The 26,948-nt window shown below is 38.7% G+C and overlaps 1 protein-coding gene across 1 annotated transcript in view; it reads right to left on the bottom strand.

The window, feature by feature from the left end:
• The window catches only part of tbc1d22b (TBC1 domain family, member 22B), an 83,158-nt gene that overhangs the window by 44,044 nt on the left and 12,166 nt on the right, over positions 1-26,948 (bottom strand). Inside the window, exons 4-7 of the mRNA XM_036579359.1 lie at positions 17,598-17,668; positions 11,152-11,280; positions 6,633-6,698; positions 2,270-2,384 (exon numbers count right to left, since the gene is read on the bottom strand). Of these exons, the coding sequence (XP_036435252.1) occupies positions 2,270-2,384; positions 6,633-6,698; positions 11,152-11,280; positions 17,598-17,668 (381 nt within the window). The remainder of the gene's footprint in view (positions 1-2,269; positions 2,385-6,632; positions 6,699-11,151; positions 11,281-17,597; positions 17,669-26,948) is intronic.

Raw genomic sequence — 26,948 nt, 5'->3', positions numbered from 1 at the left:
GGCCCAAACAGAATGAAGTAAAGCATCAGGATGAAAAACCTGCTTTTCAGTAATGAGCTGTGGGGAGAACAGAGAGAGAGAGATTAAAGGAAAAGAGAGAGAGAGTGAATGTGTGTGTGTATGTGTGAAAGAAAGAGAGAAAAAAAAGGGCAGAAATCGATCAGTGCTCCAGGTAATCTGAGGGTATGTCCCGATGTGTGTGGACTGGTGACATTGCGAGGTTGGCACATGCGGGAAGAGATCAATGCACTGCTTTTTTGTTCTCCTGTAATCCTTAACTATCTAGAAGTAATTAACCTTCACAGCAGAGGAGAGGAAACAAATAGGGAGGGGAGGGAGGGAGGCTGGAGAATAGCAATGAGAGAAAGCTCCAACTTCACCTCTCTGCTGCTCAACACAGCTCAGTGTAAAGGCCAGAGCACACCCACCCAACAAACACCAAAACACTGCATCTACTGCTGGCAGCTGTTTTAGAACGCTTAGAAAAAGGAGTGATACACCAAATGAACCAGTCGGAAATGGGGGAGAACATTCTAGAACAGTGTGAATGTGGAAGGACATTCTAGAACAGCATAATTGAGAACATTCTAGAACAATACCAAAAAGGGGAGAACATTACACAACAATTTGAATAGGGAGAATGTTCTATTATCTTCTCTGAACATTCCAGAACAGTGTAAAGGGGGAGGAACATTCAAAGCAAATATTAAGTAAGGTTTGTTGTTATTGCTTTAACTGTGATGCACACATAAGATAAATGTCCCTATTTGTAAACAATTAGAAGGTTTATGGCTCCTGGCAAATGTGAGAGTCACACAGTGGTGGAATGTCTGCAAAATTTCTGACCAATAAACAAACACTTCCATATACAGGGAGATTCATTCGAAAGAGGCCCCGAATATTCTGTTGTAACTCCCGTTAGGATGAAGCAACCCAAACCAAAAAAATGCACTGCATACCTTGACATATGTCTAATTGATTGCATTACATGTGATGCTGGAAGTGATCTCCCTTTTCTGCCAGACACATGAGGGGGTACGAGGGTATGCACCCGTAAGTTGTAAACGGAGGTTAAACGTCGCGACGGCTGTCCGGCGCCTACCTCATCGCCCCGACGCAGGGGCATCCCTACTTGTTCGAAAGCTCCATATACTGATGTACACATTGCACGTTGTTTTGTTCAGATTGCTTTGTCCTAGCAAGAGTTATTACAGAATATTCGGGGCCTCTTTCGAGTGAATCTCCCTGCATAACTTACATAACTTACAACCAAACTGCGCGTCTACTGAGCTAAGATGCAACATGAAATGCAAAACATGACAAGACACAGTACACAAGACAGTTAAGTCAGCTTATAAAGGCTTTATATTTTACTAATAAGATGAATTTGTTATATGGGGGAGGCACTTAAAGGTCAAAATATCACATTAATCCCTGTACCATATGTAATCGATCAGCCAAGTTCTTTAGCTTTGCACTAGAGCTACAAGGCTAACATAGCTAATTAATGGATTAACAAGCAATGGATTAATTGGTTTGATGTAGCTAATTAATGCCAATTGGTTTGATGCTAAAAAGCATTAATTAGCTGCACCAAACCATGTTGAATTGTTAAGTAATCTCAAATAGACTGATGTTACTGCACGACATGCTGTTATCTATTAAACCAGACTTCAGGATGACTGTAACTACACAATGAATGCTTGTCCATTTTCTTAAAGAACATTATGCCTTACAGCTTCCACTACTTGGTAGCTACACTGAAAAACTAAAGCAGCAAACTCTGCACTCCAAACATGTCTTGGTTGATGGACTACATTTGGGGTAAGGGGGAAAGCTGTGCACATGTGAACTGTTCCTTTAAGTGTGTAGCGCTGTGGCTCTGAGGGACTGGAAGTGAAGAACATTGCCGTAAACTATGAGCAGTCAACTATATTCAGCGAAGCCCGTGGTGTCTGCAGGTAGTTCTTCCAAACCTGCACACTAATGAGCTCTCCTCTTTTACAAAGAAAAGAACCTAATTAGTGAGAGCAGGTGGCAGGTGTTGTGGTGCAGCGGAGGAATGAATGCCTATAGACAGAGGAGCTGGCAGACTTCTTTATACCCACCAGGCATATTAAAAGATAGGAAAGAAAAAAAAAAAAAAAAAAACATCATCTTAAAACATCTTGATGTAGTGCGATAATTGGGCCAAACTGTGGAAAGCCCAAACATTTGTCTCCTTGGCTTTGGTCTGTTTTGGACTCACTCACACTGCAGCTGAACTCACCCACAAACTCAGAGAGGAAGACAACGAAGAACGGCGTGACAAGGTCATTGATGCCCTGAACGTAGCCGCTAGCTGGATGCCGGATGGCCCAGATAAACAGAATCCTTTCAAACACCTGTGATGCAGCAGAAGACAAATACGCCATTGTACCAAAATGTAAATATCAAATCAAACATATACAAGTACATATTAGACTTTTCAGTATGGCACACAAAATCAAAGAAGTTCAATTCATAACAAGTGCTAAACATAAAGAGAATAATGTGTTAGAGGGTCCATTTCATAGTACATAGTACAAGTATAGTATAGTACAGTACAAGTTTCAAAGCATATTACTTGAATCCCCAGTCCATATATCAAAAACAGAGCTACAATATTTTTAAATGTGTTGTTTTTGTGATGATACATGTATCCACTTTTCAGCCGACAGCTGTTTACCCAGTACGTTCACACTGAAGTTATAAGGAGTGTTTCAGTCTGGACTGCTGAATGAGGCACAATACATGGCAGCCAATCAGAACTGAGGTCATTTGCACATATGTAAATGATATGAATTCCACTACTGTTTCAAAATGTCTGCATAATTCAATTACTGAGATTTCTTTACAGTGGTGGTGACAGGAAACAGGAGTCGCAATGTATACAACACAAGCTTGGAAAATAAGTTTATTCCAGGTGCTATTTTGCCTCACAACACTCATGCAATGTATTCATTACCATTTCATGTAATAACTTTCTGTGATGTAGCTTTTAGAGGAATTAAACGCTTCAGACATCTGGTTCCTATCACCACCACTGTAAACAACTATGGCTCGGGACGTTTCTCTAGAACAGAGCATTTCACATCGAAGCACTTTGAATATTTTTGTTTACACGTCAATGATGGAATTATGTAGAAATTTTGAAAAAAATGAGACGTCCCCTTCAAGCACACATCAACAAAAACAGTCTGCTTAATTCAAAAGGACAAAGAGTTTAGAATCATTTGAACTTTTTAGTGTGTAAAACCACACAAACATCAAGTGGACTTCAGGAGGACCAAATGCAGGATACAGGCCGTTTAAATGAGCATTTTGACCAGAATCTTCTTTAAAATGACTCCATAATGGTAGTTTTTCCAGGTTAAATCCTTATCCTGCTCTAATCATATCCTAATCTTAACCGTCATAAAAGAACTGGCAAAAATGGTATCAACAACCAACAGAAACTGACACAGGACAGCTTACATGAGAATCTTTATGAGTCAGCATTTAATAACACTGAAAAGATTAGCCAAATATTGTATAGGAGGCTATTCACAAAAAGGCATTTCCCATTGTTCATTCACTTCTGCTTTGCTGAAGTTTTCATGTCATGACACAGTCACAGCACCCCCTGTTGGAAGCTATGCAGCAGCACATAACAGCAAACTTGTTACACTAGTCTATGTAAAACCAAAAATAACCAAACATATTTAACTTAAATCCAGGTTTTATGCGACTTTACGGTTGTAAACAAAGCACAGACTGTGGAAAATCCCACAAAACTTGAAAAGCTGAAATTCCTGTATCTGCATTTGAGCAGTTTTCTAAGAAGATGACGTTATCATTGACTGGAGTTGGGCGATATGGCAAAAATATTATATGACGATATTTTAAAACATTTTCAGGATACATGATATGCATCATGATATTTGGTTTAATAAGCTGGAACAGACAAAATAGAACCTGTATCACTACCAAAAAAAATAAATAAATAATTACAACATTAATGATTTCATCCAATTTTTTTTTTTACAAACTGCACTGCACTAAATTCAATTAACAGACCTAATCGCACTCACTTTGTAAGGTAATATGCAGTTGGTCAGTGTTCTTAAATGTTCTGACAATATCCACAATATGCTGAGAAAAGCATATTGTGATATAATTTATCACAATAATGATAAAATACCGTCATATTGCCCACCCTTATCAGTGACCACTAGATCTCAGGAGTAATAAGAACCACTCACAGCCAATCATGCCAAGGTCTTGGATCAACATAAAGCCTCTCTCTGTCTTTGCTTACAATTCTCTTTAAGTTGTGAAGCTAAACTGCTAAATTTGAGTCTTTTGTGAAGTGCAGAAAATGTGCAAATGTAAGACTGATGATGATGATGAAACTACAGACACAAGCGCCTGCTTACAAGTGTGAAATTGGTCCGTCGTGCCGGAGCTATGATGCAAACGTCGCTAATGAGAAGTGACATTTAAAAGCTACCAATTAGCATATCACAAATCTTAAGCTAAAGGCATTTCCACAGTTTTCACCTCATTCATTAAGAAATGTTGACTAGACACAATTTCTTGCAAACGAAGGAAGTTATTCCAGCTTTAAGAAGCATTTCACCTTGATCTTTAAGAGAAATCTGAAGGTAACGGTTGGAGGTAGCCTGTAACATCAACACCCTACAGGGTCATCCTATAAAACCACAGGGTTCAAAGTAGCTGCGCTCTGATTCGGGTCATTTGTAACACTACAATGAGCTACAGATGAGCATTTTAAAATCATTACTGCGCTTTGGATTTGCCCATTTTTAAATGACAAACATACAAATATTTCAACAAGAAAATATTTTATACTATTATGAATAAAAAAAAAAACAAGCATGGGTAGTTTGGCATGTATACAGCTAGCATAAGAGGCTATCCGTTCCTGATCGTTCTGTTGATTTGATGATTTATTTTTGTGTTTTAGGCACATGCGATATCATAAACTGGACAAATTACAGTGTGCTGCACTCTGAGATGAGGTTATGTGGCTGTATGAAATTCGGATACCTTTAACTACATTAGTTCTATGTTATTTTTAACATTTTCCATAAATTAATAATCATTGTTCTGTATTTGCTGAACTTTATTGAATTTTAGGCCCATTTTCTGTGGCTTAAAAGCAAAGCCGCTGAATAACAAATACAGAAACAAATCCTGATATTATGAACCAACACCCAAGTATTCAAACTATTCAGGCCTGGTACCTTTCCAACAAAGCATGTTCTGGTGGTCCTGACTAAGTTTCAGCTTCAAAAAACCCAAAACCTAACAAACACAGCTGCAGTTAACTCAGTTTATGACCATGCTTAACTACTTTCTCTGTTAGCACAGGTTTAAATAATCTAGCTATGATGAATCCTTGTGTGCATGCATATGAAAGCTTGACGTTGATGAATAGCCAATCACGTGAAACACGAGAAGGAGTCCAGTGGCTAAGAAATTATACTGTAAATATGTAGAAAGTGAAGTATTTATAATGGTATAAAGCAACACTGGGCCTACTGCCACTGTATTAGTGATTACCAGAGTAATAACTGCTTTCTACTGTTGATATTTATGTAGTATGACTTGTTTTCTCTGCTAAAAAGTCATATTGTTCACACGATTTAAGCCACAAAAAAGGACCACCTCAGTCAGAAGTCTGTCCCTTTTTGTCCGAAAGCTGTTTATGATCCCAAGTCCTGAGCTTAACCTTAGGTAGCACAAGTTGCCATGGTGATGAAGCCTGGTAAAAAGCGATCCATTTCTGTGGACATAAGCTAATAAATCCTGCTTCATGAGACAGGCGCCCGCCCAATGAGTGCGTTTACATGCAATCATAATTGGATTTCTGCAGTTCTGATTATTCAAATGGTCATGTAAACAGCATACTCTGATTTCTTAGATAGGAGTAAGGTCTAGAAATCTGATTAAGAAATCTGATAGAGAGTGGGATTTTAGCTCAGTAATCAGATTTCTCAGTGCATGTGAACTCTTACTCTGATTTCTTTCAGATTTCTCCGAGCGTGTGCAAAAACAAATGCCGTTACCGGAAATAAGCAAGCAGTGTTGCTGCGGCATTAAGTTCAAGTTTTACATTACGTTTACTTCACGTCTTCTTCTGAGAGCTTATTGGTTGGTTGCAAAGCAGAAATCTGATTACTGCCTGACTTATGTAGATCTGAAGTTTACCCATTATCTGATTACTCAAGTGCATATAAACATGTTGATCAGATTACTGGCAAAATCGAAATTTTCTGCAGTTATCGGATTATTAAGTGGATGTAAACGCACTCAATGATGAAGTAAACAGTTATTAAATTGAGTTTGGTTACCCATATATTCAAATCACTACACTAGTCCCGAGTAAACTTGTGCAAGCAAGTTAGCCTTCAAACTGTAGAAAGAAACTTCAAAACCTGCTTTGACCCTTCGATCACGCTTGAAAAGCCATTCCAAAAATAATTCTCATTCAACTCCTTCAACACAAACTTGCCCAGCTTCCATTTTGAGATGGGAAGAAAGAACATAAGAGTCTGTGCTTGAGCACAGCTAACAAATACGTTCACGAAAAAGAGGAAAGGACTCACCTCCTGCACTAGTGGCTGCTGGAACAATGGGATAAGTGGATTTGTCCTGGGGATGTCAATGTGGATCTGGAAAAAAAACAAATATGCACCAATTCAGTACATCGAGGCATTCATGGCAAAATCAGGGTGCAGATCAAAGCCAGAAAGTGCTAAATAGAGCTACATGCCTTTGTCCTGTACAGTAAGCTCAGGAAATCAATCAAGCCCAAACAGTGCAGCATTGATCCGGCTTCATAACGAGCCGAGGCCACTCAGAACATTGTACCATCTGTAAACACACTTCATTTGTACACTTCCTATCCACTTTCCTCTAATCACCCCCCTAAAACTCAATTTCCCCTCCTTTCTCTACTTTTCCAGAAGTTTGTTTTGTTATTTTTCTCCCCTTTTACAGACACCAAATCAGCAGGGCTGTCACAGCAACTCTAAGTTATCAAATAAAATTTACCTTTTCAATGAACTGGCACTGGCTAAATGATGGTGATGCATACTTGTACAGTAGGAAACAGAGCTTGATTGACACGCATTTTAACGCTTGTGTGGTTTCAATGTTTACCAAAAGAAAAAATGAAGCGGTTTATTATTATTTCAGCCTCAGATTCCTTGGCCTTTGCTCATTTTGCTCAAGAACATATAAAATAACAAACGTTCAACGACTTAATACTGTTCACCCCCCACACATTTATATTTATATAGTATTTAAACACAGGGAATAAAAGTGTGGAGGTGCTGTGTCCCTTCACTCTGGTCTTCTCCTACGTGGCCTGCTGTTAGTGTGTGTGTCTGTGTGTTTGTATATGTGTGGTATGTGTGAGGGACACCTTTGGAAAATACATTAACATGTGAGTTGATTAGACCTGACAATACACACTGAACTATTTCAGCTAAGTTTTTCTTTTATGAATATTTTTATGAACACAGTTCAAGAGAAGACCTGTTATACAAGCAATTTGTCCAAAAATCAGAAAAAAAAGATTTCTGCCAGTAGTGTTTTGTCCTAGAAGCTTCCTAGTTTATCTTTTACAGTATTTTGGAGTCTCTGCAATGTTATACATTGTGTGTTAAACAGTTGAGTACATTTTTATTAAATCAGTCAATAAGTTAATCAATTAATCAAGTAATTAACAACAACAAAAACGACAACGATAACAACGACAACTCAGGTTACTTAATTACCACTATAATTAACACCAACTTGCTCTACACTTAAAAATACAAAGATGTTCAAAAAAAAAGGGTTCTTTGAGTGACGTCAGAGCCGAACCACTTAAAGAACCACGTTTGAAAAAGAACCTTGTGAACGTGAAGAATCTTCACATAATGTAGAAGGTTCTATACCAATTCAAAGGTTCTTTCTAGAACCTTTATATTAAGTGGAAGTTCTTTAAACTTCTCACACATCATTTACAGAAATTGTTCTCTAACGAGAAATCCACTTAAAGGTTCTTTAGGGAACCAAAACTGATTCTTCTATGGCTTCGCACAAAGAACCCTTCCTGGAACTTTCATTTTTAAGAGAAGTCAACACCTCAATACTATTCCACTGTTTTCTTAAGCAGCTACTGAAAATTCTGCATTACCACAAATGCAAATCTCCAGGCCAGAAAACTGGGTTAAAAATGTAAATACGATGAGCACATTAGCCGCTTTCCTCTCTCTAATGACACTTCTTAAAATGGGTCATTTTGGAGCGAGCCGCTTTCTCTGAGCGGTATTGGAATGGAAATGCCTGCATATGGTCAGGTCAGAGAGAGGTCATTGGAGTCCAGCAGAGTCCAGCGTGTGTGCGCTCATGTGTGTGGCGGTACTCCTGCTGTTGAGCCAGTGTCAACACTAAAAGGTCATTTAGTGTCTCTGCGCATACAGCCAGGGGCCATTCAAACACCCCAGTACAACCTCATAAATAGCCCTAAAGGTCCGCTGCTCATTTGTGCCGCGCTAGGAAGAAATGAGGTGCCCGCGGCCGCCGGCCAGCCCGACCCAACAGAACAGCAGAGTGGAAAGCAGGGAATAAGGCAAATGGCCGTCGAGTCCAAGTCCTGCACCATTAACCTGACTTTACAACACATAAGCTTATCGATCTTTGGCTCCTCCATTAATAACACTCGCTATATAAGCTCCATTTATTAACAACTTTTTTTTGCAGGTTCCTGCACAGCCTGGCTGAGAGTTACTGTGTTTATTTTCCACGACCTTGTCCTTGTTGTTATTCGACCTAGCCCGAGAAACTACTCCGTACTCAGCGTCCACGCCTCGCTGAACACTTCCAATTTACACTAAAAACCCTGCATACAACATCTCAGCACTTTCAGAGTACCGTGAAATATTCCAACACTGTTAATAACTCAAAATCATTCTCTACTGCAAATTAGAAAGAGTAAGGACTAACTCTCTCTACGGCACCAAAGCAATTAAAACTGGTTAAAACAGTCTGGCTTCGATGTATCCTCTTAAATGACCTTCGGAAGGCACATTTATCGCCAGCAATTAAAAACACATGGTCAAAGTTTGGAGTCTGGACACATCTGATCATAAAATTGTTTATCATTTTTACTGCTTTTCACACTGTAGAACTGTAGAATAACAGTGAACCTCTTCAAAACTTTAAAATACATGTCAAATAATTCAAACTAACTTCTAATCTAAATTCTAGACAATAGTCCTACTTTGATGGAGCGTCACTCGTTCTCTCGAGCAGCTTCATGAGGAGCCACCTGAGATTCTTTTCCAACAGATAATACACAGAGGCCTTGTTTATGCTGGAAAACACATACAGCATTGTGCAAAATTCAGAGACCACTTTTCATGTATTAAGTTTCCAGTCAAAGCAGCAGTTAAGTACAAGTTATTCACTTTTCAGGAGATATTTCTGAGGAGGATCTATTGCATGAGGGAAAGTAAAAAGTGAAAAAAACTTTTCAGTTTCCAAAACAGGAGCACAAAAAAAAACAAACAAAAAAAAACAGTAAAATATATAGGGTCCATCCCTCAACTGTGAGAAGACAACTCAGCGCTATGGGTCTGAAAGGATGTGTAGCTGTCAAGAAGACATTAAGAAAATAAACAAAAAAGAAGGAACATTTACAAATCAAACCAAAGCAGCCGCTGGTGTTCTCGGAACAATGGACTGATCACCCCAGAGTCCAGACCTCAACACAACTGAAAGTGTCTGGGATTACTTGTAGCAGAAAATGCAACCAACTTCTTAGACTGAACTTTGGAAGTGTGAAAAATATCCCTGCAGATTTCACTGAACAACTAAAAATTACCTGAAAATAATGGAAACAAAATATTTTACATAGTTGTTGAAGGTTCAGTGTAATATTCTGTTAAATATGTGTTTTCTGTTGTTTTTTTTTTCTTCCCTGACAATGAAGAATGAATAACGTACTTAATGGCTGTTTTGACTGGAAACATAAAAAATGAAAAGTGATCTTTGACTTTTGCACAGTACTGGATTTTTTTCATGTTTTGAATTTGAATTTAAAATGACTATTTTGGATATAACTTCATACAAAGGCATAAACTTCACTATTAGAAAGAAATTTCATTTGCCTTAAAATCAAAATGTATGTTCAGTCAGGTGGGTCCAAATTTTTGACTGCACGTGTGTATAAAATGCCTCTTACTCAGCGCTCATTAAAATAATAAGAGAAACTCTGTCAAAAGAATGGATTTTAAACTTTCAGTTGATACTATGTTTGTGTTTATAAGTATAAGAGAAGATGTTAATTATTATTTGAATTTGTTGGAATGTTATTGTTGTATAAATAAAACCATCTTTTACCCTTTTTCCCTAAGTTATTATGACATTGATTGCATCAACAGATCTGAGTGCACTTTTCTAACCTCTTTCGTTTATTTCAGTGTTAATTAAATGTATAATCCACTGCATAACACACATAATCGCTGCTGTCAGAACAAAACCTTGTATCTCCATTTTTGACATTTTTCAGTTTTTGGCATAATTTGAAAATGCCTGTGGCTCTTTACATTGGGTGTAAATTTCATGATGAATGGACTGAAAGAAATGACCCAGAATGACTTGGAAAAAATTCTGGTTCCATTGACTTACATTAAAAGTGAAGTATGTTTTTCCTTCCCCTGTAAAAAGTTATCATTTTGGAGATACAAGGTTTTCTTCCAACAACAGCGATATACTTACATAACATAAGTACGTAATTAAATACTACATACTTATACTTAAATACTATACCAAATTCAATAAGAAATCTTGACTTCAAGGGGTTAAAAGAGTCAAAACAGAGGTCTGAACAAAACATGCTTGAGCCCAGAGACTTACGAAGCAAAGTCTTTGTTAAACCAAAGACTTCATTAATATTTGATGGCCATTTCTAAACATATCACAGATCGTGACTGTGCATTAGCGAGTCAGCAGCAGACTCATTGCTGGAACCCCAGCAGCCATCGTTAGCGGTGTTCAGCTGACGTGTCTTTCTTTGCGTTCCTCAATAAAGCTGTTTTTGTGCTGGCAGCCTGGAGCCCTGCAGGGTGTTACCTGTCTATAGGTGTCTCTGTGGTGCTCATCTGTTCTGGAGTGGTAATACTGTTCAATGAAGCCAAAATACTCCTCTCTCTTCCTTTGGAGAACCTGCTCCCTACGCTCCATATTAGCAGGGAGGTAGCCCTGAAATAGAGAGAGAGAGAGAGAGAGAGAGAGAGAGAGAGAGAGAGAGAGAGAGAGAGAGAGAGACAGAGAGAGAGAGACAGAGACAGAGACAGAGACAGAGACAGAGACAGAGAGAGAGAGAGAGAGAGAGAGAGTTAACGAGGCAAGTTGTTAAAAAAATTTATTTGTTCTCTTGTTGCTCTTCAAATTCAATGACTGTCCAGGACCAATGCCCACCATGCTTGTTAAGCTTGTTAAGAAACTAAACATAGACTTTACTACTTATCTCTAAAGGAGCAGTTCAGCAAAAAAGAAACTTCACCCAATTTGCCTTAAAGGTCCAAGACATGTTTGGTGTCTAGATTTTCCTTCTTTAGTTTTGTATTGGAGATACAAGGCTAATGTAGCTAACAAGTTAAGGAAGCTTATAACCCTCTAATTAGCATTATCCAAACTGCTTATGTAATAGGGCTTCACACTGTATGTGTTTTGAGGACCAATAAACACATATTTTGGTCTCTGTCTTTGTGCATTCAGTGCCTCGTGTTTTACGCACCCTGTGCAGCTGTCTTTTGTGCTGACCATTCAGATCAGAGGTAAAGCAGACCTTCAGTGACATGTCAAACAACAGCTAGCTAGCATGCTTCATAACCTTTTTCACTTTTATAGCTAAGAGAAAGTCACATAGTGTCAAAACACATAAGGAAGTAAAGAAGAAACTTCGGACACCAAATACACCTTGTTTGATCAACTACATTTGGGGTAAGCCCAATAATTTATACATTTTATTTTTAGCTTAACTATTCTTTTAATTTCCCATAATAAATGCATGTGGGGATGAATGATGATCTGAAATATATTGATATTGGAATAACTGCTTAGTAACCGTTGCCATCAAGCTTTCAGTGGTTCAGCAGCATGTCGATGCACTTATTTAGAATTTAAAGCTCCAGCTGTGGTTAAAAGATGCGCTTCAGGGATGTATACAAGTGAGACTGTGACAGTACATTATGGCATGTTCTACCCTTTTCCAAAACCAAAAACGAATTTACAAAACATCAACTTGTGTTTAAAAAGCCTTTGGTCTGTAAATTTGGTAGTTACAATGCTCATTTACTCAGAATATCAAAGCAAATGTCTAACACAAAGTCATCAAAAGGTAAGATATAAATGGTCCATAAACTTTTTTTTTCCATGCCCATCATGGCAGCATGCTTTAGTCTAGGATGTCTGACTGTTTTAAGTTTAAGTTAGCCATGTTGTTTTTCTTGCCTTTGTACATCTCAGCTGTCCAACTTGAACTGTTATGTCATCTTCGCTGGGTAAAAGATATACCTGTGGTAATCGGATTATAGCAGATGGTGTTGCAGTGTTGGTTGGGTGGATCAGACGCAGCACTGTTGAAGTTTTTAAACTGTGTCTGCTTACTGTCCACTTTATCAGACGCATCTACCTGGTTTGTCCATCTTGTAGATGTAAAATCTCTTGCTGCACAGTGTGTGCCGGTCATCACATACAGGACGCTGCCCATAGGACGCCGTTGGCTGTATGTTTTTGGTTGTTCGACTATTCTTAGTCCAGCAGTAACACTGAGGTGTTTAAAAACTCCAGCAGCACTGCTGTGTCTGATCCACTCAGACCACCACCATGTCAGTGTCACTGCAGTGCTGAGTGTGATCCACCACCCAAATAATACCTGCTCTGTGGTGGTCCTGACCACTGAAGAACAGGGTGAAAGGGGGCTAAAAAGTATGCAGATAAACAGATGGACGACAGTCTGTAACTGTAGAACTACAAAGTGCACCTATACAGTAAGTGGAGCTGATAAAATGGACAAAGAGTGTAAACACAATGTACTTGGTGAAGTAGCTGGTCTGTATATCTGTGTGTTGGCCAAAAAAATGACGGTGTACTGCTGATGTGCTGTGTTTGGAGGGGAGGAGGGATTCTCCTTCAGAATTCTCTGTTGGCACCCCCCTTTCTGAAATTAAAATCTCATCAAATCCACATAATTCACGTGAATAGTATATTCATCACTCAAAATGGCGAATTTCGCCGTAATGCGACAAGTTGGCATGAAAGTAATTAAGAACGCCATAAGCTTCAGCTTCAATCCTGTTGCTCCTGTTAGGAAAATCAAGAGTCATCATGACTCGAAATGAAGTTTAATTTCTTCACCTCCTCTTTCTCATGGCTTTCTCCATCCTCCTCCCTCTCTCTCTCCCCATTCTCCACCCCAGCTCTTGTTTTAATGAGTTTTCACGGGAACAAACGCACGGTTGCCAAGCGCTGGAGATGTATAAATAATGATTGCGATTCAGAATCACTTAGCCAACACTCCATCGACTCTCCTCTGATGCCTCGAGTGCGTGTGATGAGCACACGCACTCACGACTCATTTGCATCGCTCCATGTTTGCTCTTCCAATGGCTATTGAGCACTTCACATCGACAGAAGAACAAATTAAATGCAAATTATCGGTGTAAATATGTAAATACAACAAAAGGTTTATTTTGCGTATGCATGACACTAAATGAAAAGGCATGGCATGAAAAACGCTGTGTGCAGTTTTAAAAGCCTCATTCACTGCATGGCTCCTTCCTTAAGCTTATAAATGTGGAATTAGGCTTTCGTGTCTAATCCTCTTGCAAATGCTGCATGAAGCAGGGGAGGCTTAAGGAGGCTAGCAGTACTGTTTAAGCATGGGTGGAGACTCACTTTACAGCGCTGCCTGGAGCTGTTTGTTATTGACAATACGAGCAAACTCTACAAACGCAAACCAGGCTTGTAGAACTGCCTTTCAAACATTCTTCCCTCTAATGGTCCAAATCATGTGCGAACTGTTTTGAAGCTATTTCTAGTCATAACAAAACACTATCCAGTCTAATGAAGTGCTTTTAGAGTTTATTTTCCAAGGCTTATGGACAAGAGAGGTACCTCTAATGAAAAATGGGAAATGGACCACAGTCATGGCACACAAATGGCAGGCTATGTCAGAGAAAGAGTTTCATTAAACTTATATTTTTAGTTCAGTTGTGGCGGATTTGTGCTCAACGGGGAAAAATCCCTACAAACTTTGAGGCTCTGGCTGAGCACAGATTAAAAATGGGTGCAAGATTTCAAGAGTGGAAAGCATTTCATTATTTCCATTGTTTACAATAAGCTATAATTAGCAAGCTAAAACTATAATCAACAAAGCAGCTGAAAGCTCTTTAAGTAAAAAAGGAAACTGATTTGCAAAGAAATTGTAAAGAAATATTAAAATGAGGGTTGATTAATCAAACTTGAGTGCTTGATTGAAATGTAAGTTCTCAATCCATCGATAGTGATTAGTCGCCAATTTGCGAGATCATAATGCATATTTGAAATTCTCCAACTGCTCCCTCTTTCAGTAAGAAGCACAGCCTTATGGACACATTTTTATATGCATTCATAGAGTTTTTAATCATTTTTGTAATAGCTTCCTTGTTTATCTTTTTCCGGTGAGGTATTCTGGACTCTTTGGAAGACTACGCGTGGTGTGTTATTGCTTATTTAAGTCAATTTTTATTGTTTGGCCCTAAAAAAATGACTATTACTTAAATAATCGATTGTGACAGCTCCTAAGTAACCTCTTCACAAGTATCTCCACAGCCCAATCAGAGTGAACTGTTTTAGCATGCACATAGTCGCAGCTTTAAAATACAATATTTGCATAGCATCAGCTACATGTCACCTGCAGAACTTTATGGAAATCAACGGGATTTATGAGAACAATGTCAGATAAGGTTCCCCTTTTTTGCACGTTTTAATACACGGCTGATTTCCAATTGCTGTATTCACTGACAAATATAAAGGTTTAAACTAAGATTTTTATTTATATAAATAACAAGTCAACCAGCCATGTTTGTTTACACTGCTGCGAATCACTGGATCCTGGAAACAGTGAAAAAAATGTTATACTGAGATAACGAGGTGAGATGGTGAAGTTATCCTACGCTAACAGTGTTTACTAATGCCGGCCTTACACCAAACGACTTTTCAAGCGATTTCACTGTCGCAGACAAATATCCATGTCGGGATAAAATCATGAGAGTCTTGCTAGAGTTGTGTCGCGCTTGCGTCATCTTGATCGTTTAGTGTAAGGTGGTGAAGATGGTGGTCTTAAGTCAGTCCTTTTCTTGTCTTGACGCTGCGACAAAATCAACCGGTGTTTAATATTATCGTAAGTTTTAAGTCTTGGCTCATGCAAATAGTGACGCGCGTGAATAGGGGCGTGCGTGAGCCCTTGCGGGTGAGCGCAGGTGCGGTAGAGGGGGGGTGGAGAGAGAGAGAGAGAGAGAGAGAAAATGTACATGTGAGTGCCTGAAATCTCTGTAAAAATGGCAAATCTGCTCCACTTTAATACAATAATCATATTAACTTAAAATGTAAACTGACTGCTTTAATATTTCAGGACTTTAAGAATGGCATTATCGAAGAATAAGAATTCTTTCCTTATTTTTTTATTTTATTTTTTTTTTTTTTGCTTTCTGTTACACTGTTTTTTATGGTTTAGTGCATAATATCCAATCAACAAGGCTGATTCACTGCATGTTGTGTTGATGTGTAAATCTTTCTGTTAAATAAAAAAGTAACAGCGCATTTTACAGGTTAATTAAAAGATTCTGGGTGATGATCTGCCAGAATATACAGTGTTACAGTGAACTGGGCGGAGCCACAGCTCTTTACATGCTCAGCCAATGTATCTTCCCATCTGTACCACTACAGAGTGAAAGGAAAAGGGTTTCTCTGCTTGTATATTTCCACCAGGTGCATGATGGGAAATAATCTCAAAAGTCTAGTTGCAGTCTTGTAAATACTGACACTGCAAGATTTCCTGTCTTTTCAAAATCATAATCTGTGACTAAAAACCGTGATACTGTCTTTAGATGTGAGAGGGTGCCAGACTTCAGTCTTTCAAAAGTCTTTTCAAAGTCTTCTAGTGTACAGTTAGCATAAGGCAGCATTATTCACTGAGAGGCTAAGCTTGGGTTAGCTGCTCTCTTAGCACAAAACCACATGGTAAATCCATGTACCTACTGAGCTACAGCCTAATAAATACAACTGAGCTAGCATTAGTGTTACTCTTACCTTGGTATGAAACAAAAACAAAGAAAACCGATCCTTTATTCGGCACAAAAAGGTTTTTTTTTTACCTTTTCCGTCACAGAAATTGACCCAAACTGATGAAGTTATCCAGACAGACAGTAAGTTGCCAACTTTAGATGAGGAAGACAAGTTAAAAGCTAATGAGTCATTTCTGTTGTTTGAGTAATCCATTCTCTCCACTGAAATACTGATCTGATGACAGTTACCACAGTTATAAAGCTACAAAAAGATATTCAGCATCCTTGCAGTAACTTATCTATCTGCCTGTTCTCTACATTCACCAGCTAAAAAAATAAATGTAAAACAGCCCACCCCCAAAATTCACCCCAGAGCAGATTTCCAGATTAGTTTTTCAAAAGCTTCCTTCCACCTTCAAGATACATCATGAGAAGTGGTCTTCCAAATATATTCTACTGTATCAACAGAGTACATTTACATTTATGGCATTTTGACAGACACTCTTATCCAGAGCGACTTGTTTTGATCATTTTATACAGGTAGGCAAAGGTAGAGGTAGGAGTCTTGGCTAAGGATTCTTATTGGTATTGCTTGCCCAAGTGGGGGATTGGACCCTACAGTGTAGAAGGCAGAGGTGTTACCCACTACACTATATCAACCTGCAACCTTGAATGAATGTTTTATTCCTTTTCACTGTTCAAACAATGGCTTATGATGGGGCATTAATAAGCTAGTAGAGTACAGAACAATACATTTTCCACTGTCTCTATTTCCCCAGAGTGCAACATACTAACTGAGGAATATTCTTAGCACTTTCTGTACAGCTTAAGTATCTCAGTGGTTCAGATGACAATAAAAACTTTATCACAGGCATCTAAAGCTGAATTCTTTAATACCGACTACATAATAGCTGAGCCTAAAGTATAAAGTTGCAGTGCAACCAAACATTCAGAATGGAGCTTTATTCATAGTTAAACTTGTATTGCTTATAGAGTGAATGAGCATCTAGACTAGTGCACATATCAAACTTTCATATTAAACAAAAATAAGCCTAATATCACTTAGCATTTGGCTAACTTAGTTAACCTTTGGCTAGGCTGCTGCATGCTGTATGCCTGACACATACCATGAAGCATAAAATAAAAAGCAAACTAACTCCAGAACTAAAACTTTAGAACACCAACAGCTTCTAACATGCAGTTTGTTTGTAGTTAATGGCTGGTGCAGTGCATAGGTGCTACACTTACTGATAAGAGTCTCCAAGTGATGGGCCGCACTTCTCGTGGGATTCCCGACCAGCTGTGCTTCCGCAAGTCCTCTGTCAACACACACACACATAAAATATGAATCACAGACCCCAGGCAAACACCTCAAGTATTAACAACATGCACAAATCAATAGTTCATACTAATATATAGTAAATCAGCACAGATCATTCGAGTAGGCATGGTAAAAATACGTGCACAGTGATCAGAATAAAACAGACCACTCAGCCACTTTGGCGAGATATGGCCCTGTTTATTTACAACGTCCTTCATCGTTTCATTTCATCGTCAATAAACAATTACTTTTAATTAGTAAAGGCAATCACACCTTGCATCGCCTTGCCAGGTTGATCTATGCTAACTCCGCTGAGAAAGATGCGACATAACCATGCATCGATTTCGAAAGTAATTGCTATGCCGTTGACAATTAAGCTACGACGCAAAGTTTACCAGTGAAGGCTGGCGCTCCGCTGAAAAGTGAAATCAGAATGAAAAAGTTTAGCTTCACTTTACAGATGATTCCCCTCTTGTGTGGAAGTGAACTGAAAACAACACGTTGCACATAGGAAGTGTGGAGCGGTAGGTGGTGAAGTGTTATTATTGTGACGTGTTGAACATTGTGTTAAGACTGAAACAGTGTAACTATGCAAAGCACTACTGAGTGATAAGTTATGGCAAACTGACTGTGTAAAAGAAAAGAAAAAGAAAAAACATACAAAAAACAAACAATATTTCCCTAATAAATCATGGTATTTAATGGTATTAAAGCTTGCATTAATAAAGTTAATGAACTCCTACTTCGTGGGGACTGGCACTCCACCCTACACGTTGTCTTACAAACTTCACACAGTTTATTTTTGATTGGACTGTTTTGTTTTACATGGTATTGTATAAGATAATTTTGAGGAACACATATACATATACAGGGTTCATACACATTTTTACCAATAAATTTCCATGACTTTTCCATGACTTTTCTACGGAGCCCCACTGGTGACATCCTGTATAAATAAAAATAATGCGTGGCCACGACTTACTAAGTCGTGGCCACACATTAGGATCTCATTCCCACACATTAATAAGGATAATAATAATAGGATGTCACCAGCGGGGCTCCGTACTTTTCTCCTTCAAGGCAAATTTTCATGACCATACATTCTGAAACGTCTGTGTAAACATGAAGAATAAGAATAAAAATCTGTCAAAATTTATCACAATATATCAATCAAAATCAATGACAAGCTATGTGGTTTGATACAGAAGTAAACATTTATTTAATTTATGTCTAACTGTTTAGTCTGTAAATAGTGCTTCAGGCTTTCATCAAATAACAGGACAGACCATCTGTGCTTCGATACTTTGGACAAGGTCAGTTTCTTAAAATAAGGAGCCACACCAACGGTACAAATATATGAACACTTGCGTTCACCGCACGCAAATCTGGCGGCTATCTGGCTGTCAGGGAACAACATGGCCTGAAAAGGCTGGCTTGTGCCTTCACATGACTTGTAGGAATAGTGAGAATTAGCAACCTTTAGCGCCCACGGTACCTCTGCAGTTAGGGCTTCGTTTCCGGACACAGCACTCGAAATGGCGCCTTGTTTGATGGCGGACGAGAGGGAAACATTGCAGGTGGCAGAGGGTGTCATGTTGGTCACTGGGGGGAAAAAGCCGGTGATGGGGTTGAGAGTTGATTAGCGCGCAGAAGCGGCAGCCTGGTGCTTAGCTCCTTTAGCATGGCTAGCTAGCGCTGCTTCTCCCATGTTCGAAATGTCGAACGTTTCACTACACAGTGCACATTTTGCACTTCCCGGGTCCTGGTCTTTCTTAAGCCATGCCTTATATTTGTCCAAATGAAGCCAACCATTATTAAATCTGCATTTTCCTGGCATTGCGTGAATTTACACCTGGTCAAAGCTCAAGCTGCAACTCAGGTCGGAGTCTGACGTTAAGTTACCCCACACAGAGAACAACAGTGTCGAGTGACGTGACTGATCTATTCAACATTAAAGTATTGCTTAACCAATATACATTTTCCCGGTCGATTAACTGAACGTCATATACAGGTATTTGTGAAGCAAATTTCCATGACTTTTCCAGGTTTTTCATGACCGTACGAACCCTGACATACATATATACACATACATACACGCACATACATGTACATTTTATATATATATATATATATATATATTATATTATATATGTGTGTGTGTGTGTGTGTGTGTGTGTGTGTGTGTGTATATATTATATATATATATATATATATATATATATATATATATATATATATATATATATATATATATATACACACACACACACACACACACACACACACACACACACACACACACACACACACACATACACACACAAACAGAAAATTTGAAGATGAAATTAGAGTCGGGTGTTTTCAATCAGTGGGATGGCAATCAGGTGTGAGTGACCACCCTGTTTTATTTAAAGAACAGGAATCTATCAAAGTCTGATCTTCACAACACACGGTTGTGGAAGCGTATCATGGCACATGATTTCTGTGTCCTCAGAAGAAGAGTTGTTGACGCTCATCAAGCTGGAAAAGGTTAAAAACCATCTCTAAAGAGCTTGGACTCCATCAATCCACAGTCAGACAGATTGTATACAAAGGGAGGAAATTCAGGACCTCAGGAGAACACTGAACAACTATGGTGTGCATGGCGGAGTTGCAAAGAGGAAGCCGCTGCTCTCCAAAAAGAGCACTGCTGCCCATCTGCAGTCTGCTAAAGATCACATGGACAAGCCTGAAGGCTTTTGGAGCAATGTTTTGTGGACAGATGAGGCCAAAATAGATCTTTTTGGTTTAAATGAGAAGCGTCATGTTTGGAGAAAGGAAAACACTGCATTCCAACATAAAAACTTTATCCTACCTGTGAAACATGGTGGTGGTAGTATCATGGTTTGGGCCAGGACGGCTTGCCATTATTGATGGAACAATGAACTCTGAATTATACCAGCAAATTCTAAAGGAAAGTGTCAGGACATCTGTCCATGAGCTAAAACTCAAGAGAACGTGGGTCATGCAGCAAGACAACGACCCTAAGCACACAAGTCTTTCTACCAAAGAATGGTTAAAGAGAATAAAGCTGATGTTTTGGAATGGCCAAGTCAAAGTCCTGACCTTAATCCTATAGAAATGTTGTGGAAGGACCTGAAGCAGCAGTTCATGGGAGGAAACCCACCAACATTACAGAGTTGAAGCTGTTTTGTATGGAGAAATGGGCTAAAACTCCACCGATGTGCAGGACTAATCAACCGTTACCGGAAACGTGTGACTGCAGTTGTTGCTGCAGAAGAGGGTCACACCAGATACTGAACGCAAAGGTTCACATACTTTTGCCACTCACAGTTATGTAATATTGAATCATTTACCTCCATAAATAAATGACCAAGTCTAATATTTTGTTTAATTAGGTTCTCTTTATCTACTCTTATATGAAAATCCGATGAAGTTTTAGGTCAAATTTGTGCAGAAATATAGAAAATACTAAATTCTAAACTTTCAATCTCCACTATATTGGTTGTGTTGTTCATGAGCATGAAAAGCATTTGGATAAAAGTACCTCCCTTTCTCAACTTCCTTGGACAAAGTTTCGTATTTTACATCAGAAGTACTCTGGTAGCACTTAAAAAAAGAATGAAGTTCGTACTACATGCATGGTTGACTCTGAGCTACTCTTAATGAATATATAATTATTAAAGCACTTCACGAAGGATCATCTGTTCATTTTGGGTAGAACATGGCAAAACGTATCACAGAATGAATAAGAATGAATATTACTTTGGTTTACAAAGACTGGCAAGAATGTGACCTGAAAAAAAAGTCAGAACACCATTAAACCTGTTCAGAATAAACACACTTCTTCCTGCCTCACAGCTAAAAACCACCATCACTGCCTTATGTACTTTACTGTGATTTGTCCGCTGCATGACTCTGCATGTTTATTTCCCCTTCTTTCTTTCCTCTGATTGCGAATTTCTCATTGTGATTCCAAGCTTGCCACTTTCTAGGAGAAACCAAGAGCAAACCAGCTGTATCAAAGCACATTCTGCAGTTCATTTCTGTGTTTCATGCTCCCCCCTCTGGTTCTCCAAGCAAACATCATCAACACACCGGCCTGGACGTTCCTCTCACACTGACTAAGTTTCTGAAGCTCAGATTCCATCTGCCGTTCTGGAACCTTCCGTTTTCTGTGCCGTTTCAGATGAGGTGCATTATTCTCAAAAGATGACAGGTGGGTAATTTAATTAATTAATTTGGCTAATTAGTAGGCAGCCGCTGCGGGAGTGCCATCTTTTAAAAACTCAGATGAAACCCTCAGGGTTATTGTAACCAATTATGTAAAACTTCTTTTTTTTTCCCTCTCTGTGACCACTGTTGGACTTGCTGAGCAGCATATGGTACGACTGCTCTTGGGTAACTTTGAATTGAAACAATCAGAAAGACGGTATCAAACACCCCCTCCCACAACACGGATGGCGGTGGGCGCATGCCAAATGTAAAACAAAGACAAACTAAGAGTCTGTTAGAGAAGTCATTAAAAAACAACGGCGTTCAAGATTCTGTGACTAACAGGTCCTGTACTCACACTCACTGTACTCAAAATCTAATCACTTCATATTTATATTTAGTTATTTTATTACAGGGTTTAAAACTCCAGGACAATTTGGTGATTTACCTGCTCAAACACACCTGATTACAATCATGTTAATTGCCAGGTTCGGTGGGTGCGCTTAAGTAGAGAACCTACCAACCTTTGCTGGACACTGGCCCTCCAGGAGTGCAGTTGTGTACCCCTGTTTTATTCAATAATAATTGATACAGTGTGGACTGAGGCACCATAAGCTAGACAAAAGAAAGTATTTTATCAATATTTCAAGATATATTATTATTTTATCTATTTGCAATGTTCATCTGCTCAGTGATTCCCATTTGAGGCATGTGGGATATTTATTTTACTTCCATCCTCAACGTTACACAGATTTCTTAGTCATCTTAGCATCATCTACAGCCCTGTTCCTTATTCACATCTAACATTCCTTAATTTCATTTTACAGCTTCATACAAATTAAATGACATCTGTCCAAATATTGGAGTGGCATTATATTAGAATCTTCAACAAACTGATGTTATACTATTAAAAACAGGGATTCCAAATTTTTGAACAATCACGGAAACACACACTCATACTTATTTATCACACTGCTATGAACATACAGCTTTGTTATTAAAGCAACTGTGAGGATTTTAAGAGCTTTGTGCTCTTATAGCAGTCTTTACCCAACGCAGCAACTGCAAGGCCTGTCACAACTATTACACAACTGGCTGACCACAATTATTTTGTACAGTTGTGAGCTTTCACAACCGTATGTTCACATCACAATGAACAGTACGTGAAGTAGGAGTGTTTCAGCCGTTGGGTTGAGGCAAATGTATGTAAATACAATAAAGCAGAAAGCACATCGCTCAACAAAACAATAAAAGTTCTACCTTCTAACTCGGTGGCGTAACACCTTTAGAGGGCAGCAGTGAGCGATGTTTGTTTATTTGAGCTCAAGCTGTGACTGTTATCAGGAGCTCTTAATCTCTTAAATGGCCGGGGCCTGTTTTATTACACACTTCTATAACCTGAGAATAACTCAGCCAGTTAGAACTGTAGTTACTGAATAACAAACCTTATAACTCCTAAACAAGAAGGTGCTTCAAGGGTTCTTTAGTAACAAAAATTTTTATATATAGACCCATGAACACTTGAAGAACCTTTTGCTTGATTGAAGGGTTCTTTGCATCATGAAAGCGTTCTTTAGATCGATGGAAAATATGCATGAATGTGCTATAGATGTGCTATTGGTTCTATATAGCATCCAAAAGTAGTGTTCTATTGTTACAGTGTTAAGCTTGTAACAACAGAGGAGCCCTTTCGGGTGTTATATAGAACCATTTTCACCATGCAAAGAACGCTTTAATCATGCAAAGGGTTCTTTAAGTGTCCATTGTTCTATATAGAACCATTTTCTTTACTAAAAACACTTTAAGCCACCTTTTTTTTAAAAGTGTAGTGTGTAATAACCTCTTAAAAGGCTCAGGCTTAAGTATCAAAAGTGAGGAAGTTACATAGCTAATCAGCCAGTTTGGGCACTTTAGGCTTGTACTGCAATAGTTGCATATTAATGGTGTAACAATCTATGTGATATTGTGATCCAAAAATGTGTCCACGTGCCTCATTGCGAATAGCCATTCCACTAATTATGGCATCAATTGCATTTACATTGTCTGAGCAAACAAAGTTCACAAATCAACCAGCACCAAATCAACAACAAGCACAAGCATGTAAACAAGTATGTTAAGAAAGTGTTTGAAGTTATTATATTATATTTTTATATTCTATATTATTAAATGGCTATTGATTGTCTCTATATTGTAAGATGTCCACTAACCAATGACCTTTAAAACAGTAATATACTGAATAGGTAAATTTGAATAAAAAAAAATACAAAACACCATCATGGCCAAAATAAAAAAAAATATAAATATAAAATACATTTGACCATTCACAGTTCAACGTCTTTCTAACTAAAACCATTCAAGTCTGTTCAAGTTTTGACCACATAAATCTATATCAGCCAGAACATTTAGCTTCTTAAAATCAGCAAAAAATTTCATATCCGTCGAGCTCCAACACAAACACAACCAAACGTCAACCGCGTTCCAGAGATGACTGATTTCTTCCTCCATCCTGTCAGTCACAGTGATCTGCGGTGGGCTTTGAACTTCACTTCTGTGGCACAGCGCTAGCGCACCTTTCTGTAATCGAATCGTTAAAGTTTCTGCGCCTTATTGAGCGAAAGCCCACAGACGACTAGTTTTAGCTTTCTTGACAGCTCGGAGGTGTGTTTAAAAAGCCTGATCGCAGCACAGGGAGACACAGACAGACTCGGAGAACAGAAGGCTCTCTCAGCATGACCCCAGGAAGTCTGAAATAACACAGTCTGCTTCAGCACTCCTACCATCACACACGCCCATACCTGGCACACACATTCCCCGGGACGTGAAAGAGAGAAGAAAGAAAGAGGTTCAAACTTCAATCGCGAAATCTCTGAACATTTTCACTGCTTTCTGCTGTAGCTTCTGTTAGCAGGTCCCAGAGGAATGACCCCAAAGCAGAGTTTCTCAGCTACGGTCCTGGGGGACCTAAGCACTGCACAGTTTAGCGTAGCACATCTAAATCCACTGGCTAATTATCAAGAGCATAATGAGTCAAATCGGCGAGAACAGCCATGCAAAGGCTCCCAGCAGACTAAAGTTGAGGAAACCTGCATCAGATGTAGCAGAGGTTCAGATCTATTACAACTCGAAGAAAGAAATGGAGGTCACTTTTCTTTGTAGGGGCTCACTTAGGCCCAATCCCATTTCACCCCTCGCCCCTGCCACTTAGTCCTTAGCCCTCTGTTTTGCGCGTTCACGTCTAGGGGTAGGGTGTCCCAATTATTGTTGAGATAGAGGGGTAGGGTGAAGTGTTAGGGCTACATGGCCCTCCAAATGGGATTTTTTTTCCAGAGACTCACTCCAAACAGTGTTATGAGAAAAAAAAGACGACAAGATGGCTGAACAAGAGACCAAAGAAACCCACAAATGAGAGAAATTTCTCCGTTAAAAAAATACGATAACCATTGTATTATCTTAGTTTAATGTTGTTTCAATGTATTATGGTCGTTTTCTTCATGAAAAGCATAAAAAAAATATATATATAGAAGCTGGTGAATATCTGACTTCAGCTTCGTATCACCAAAGAATTTGCGGTAGGCGATAATAAATAATTGTCCCCCTCTTTGAAAGCATTTGATGCGCTAAATGTAACTAAAACCCTGCGGCGAGGTTGCTGAACTTTTCCCTTCTCTGCTATCACTGAAGATGGGCCGGGTCATCTACAGAGCAGCGCTAGAAGCCTGTTAATGAAGTAATGTTTTTTTTTTTTTTTGAGGGTTGTCCCATTTCATAGGTCAAGATTTCAACCACTACCCCTGTAACTCAGTTCCAAGGGGTTAGGGTGACACTCGAAAACAAGGGGTAGGGGTAAAAAGAAGAAATGGGATTGGACCTTAGTCTTACACTAAATACACTATATGGACAAAAGTACTGGGACAACCCTCCTAATTAATGAGTTCAGGTGTTTCAGCCACACCCATTGCCCACAGGTGGATAAAATTAAGCGAATAGCCTTGCAGTCTTAATAGACAAACACTGGTAGTAGAGGGTCATACTGATGAGCTGAGTGACATAACATGGCACTGTTACAGGAGCAACAACACACCACCACTGGACTCTAGAGCAGTGGAAACGTATTCTGTGGAGAGATGAACTGCCATGAGTAATGTTTATGGCTGATTTAGAGTTCTGTACAGCCAAATTATATGATGGCTAATTTTTCTGGACAGTTTTATTGGGCACCTTTTCTCTTAGCTCACAGTGTGTGGGCTAAATGAACACATGAAACACACCAGCACATTTTCAGAACTTTCTACTAGCTAAAATCACAATACAAATAACATTATATGCCTATTTAATGAGCCAAACTAGCATTTTAAACTGAAACTAGCATCTTAAATGAAAAACGTGTTACTTATTTATATACGATGAATCAAATGAAGTGTTACATTAAAAGCAAGAGGAAACACATTGAGTGATGCATAATTATGCTACAACATTCTGCTACAGATGTAGCATTCAAATACAGCACATTATTTTCTTAAATAAAACTGCAACACAGAAAGCCCAAAATCAAAATAATAAATGGGCCGACTGCATGTAGCAAAGCTCTGCTGATTCCAGTCTTGGATAATTTCCAATGATGCATTCCTCGTCTGTTTATTTAAGACTAAGCTGTGTTCATCACCATTTGGGAGATATTAAGTATCAACAGCCATGAAAAGAGACAGCTAATGCTGCAATTTCACCATTTTAAGCTTTTCCTTTAATAGTTGAACACAATGAACAAAAGAAGAGAGTTGAATAATTAATCAAAATGATTTCTATGGCAATAAAACTGTCAGCTAAAATTTCATGATTGCAACAGGCCTAACTGTACGTGAAGGAAATAAAATGTAATGTTGTAATTGTGCATGAAAATGTGCAGATGTGTGTTCTCTGTAGAGGATGTGTTCACTTATTTTCAATCAACAAAACGTCATTTGTCCAGGGACTCCCAAACTTTTTGCAGGAAGGGTATATACTAATTAAAAGTTGTAGAAATACAAAATATCACATTTTGTCACGGTAATTAAAAAATTACTTCA

Source organism: Colossoma macropomum, unplaced genomic scaffold (genome assembly GCF_904425465.1).
Source record: "Colossoma macropomum unplaced genomic scaffold, Colossoma_macropomum, whole genome shotgun sequence".
Classification (NCBI taxonomy): Eukaryota; Metazoa; Chordata; class Actinopteri; order Characiformes; family Serrasalmidae; genus Colossoma; species Colossoma macropomum.
The sequence above is the reverse complement of the archived record's forward strand: the minus strand, read 5'-3'. Positions and strand labels throughout refer to the sequence as shown.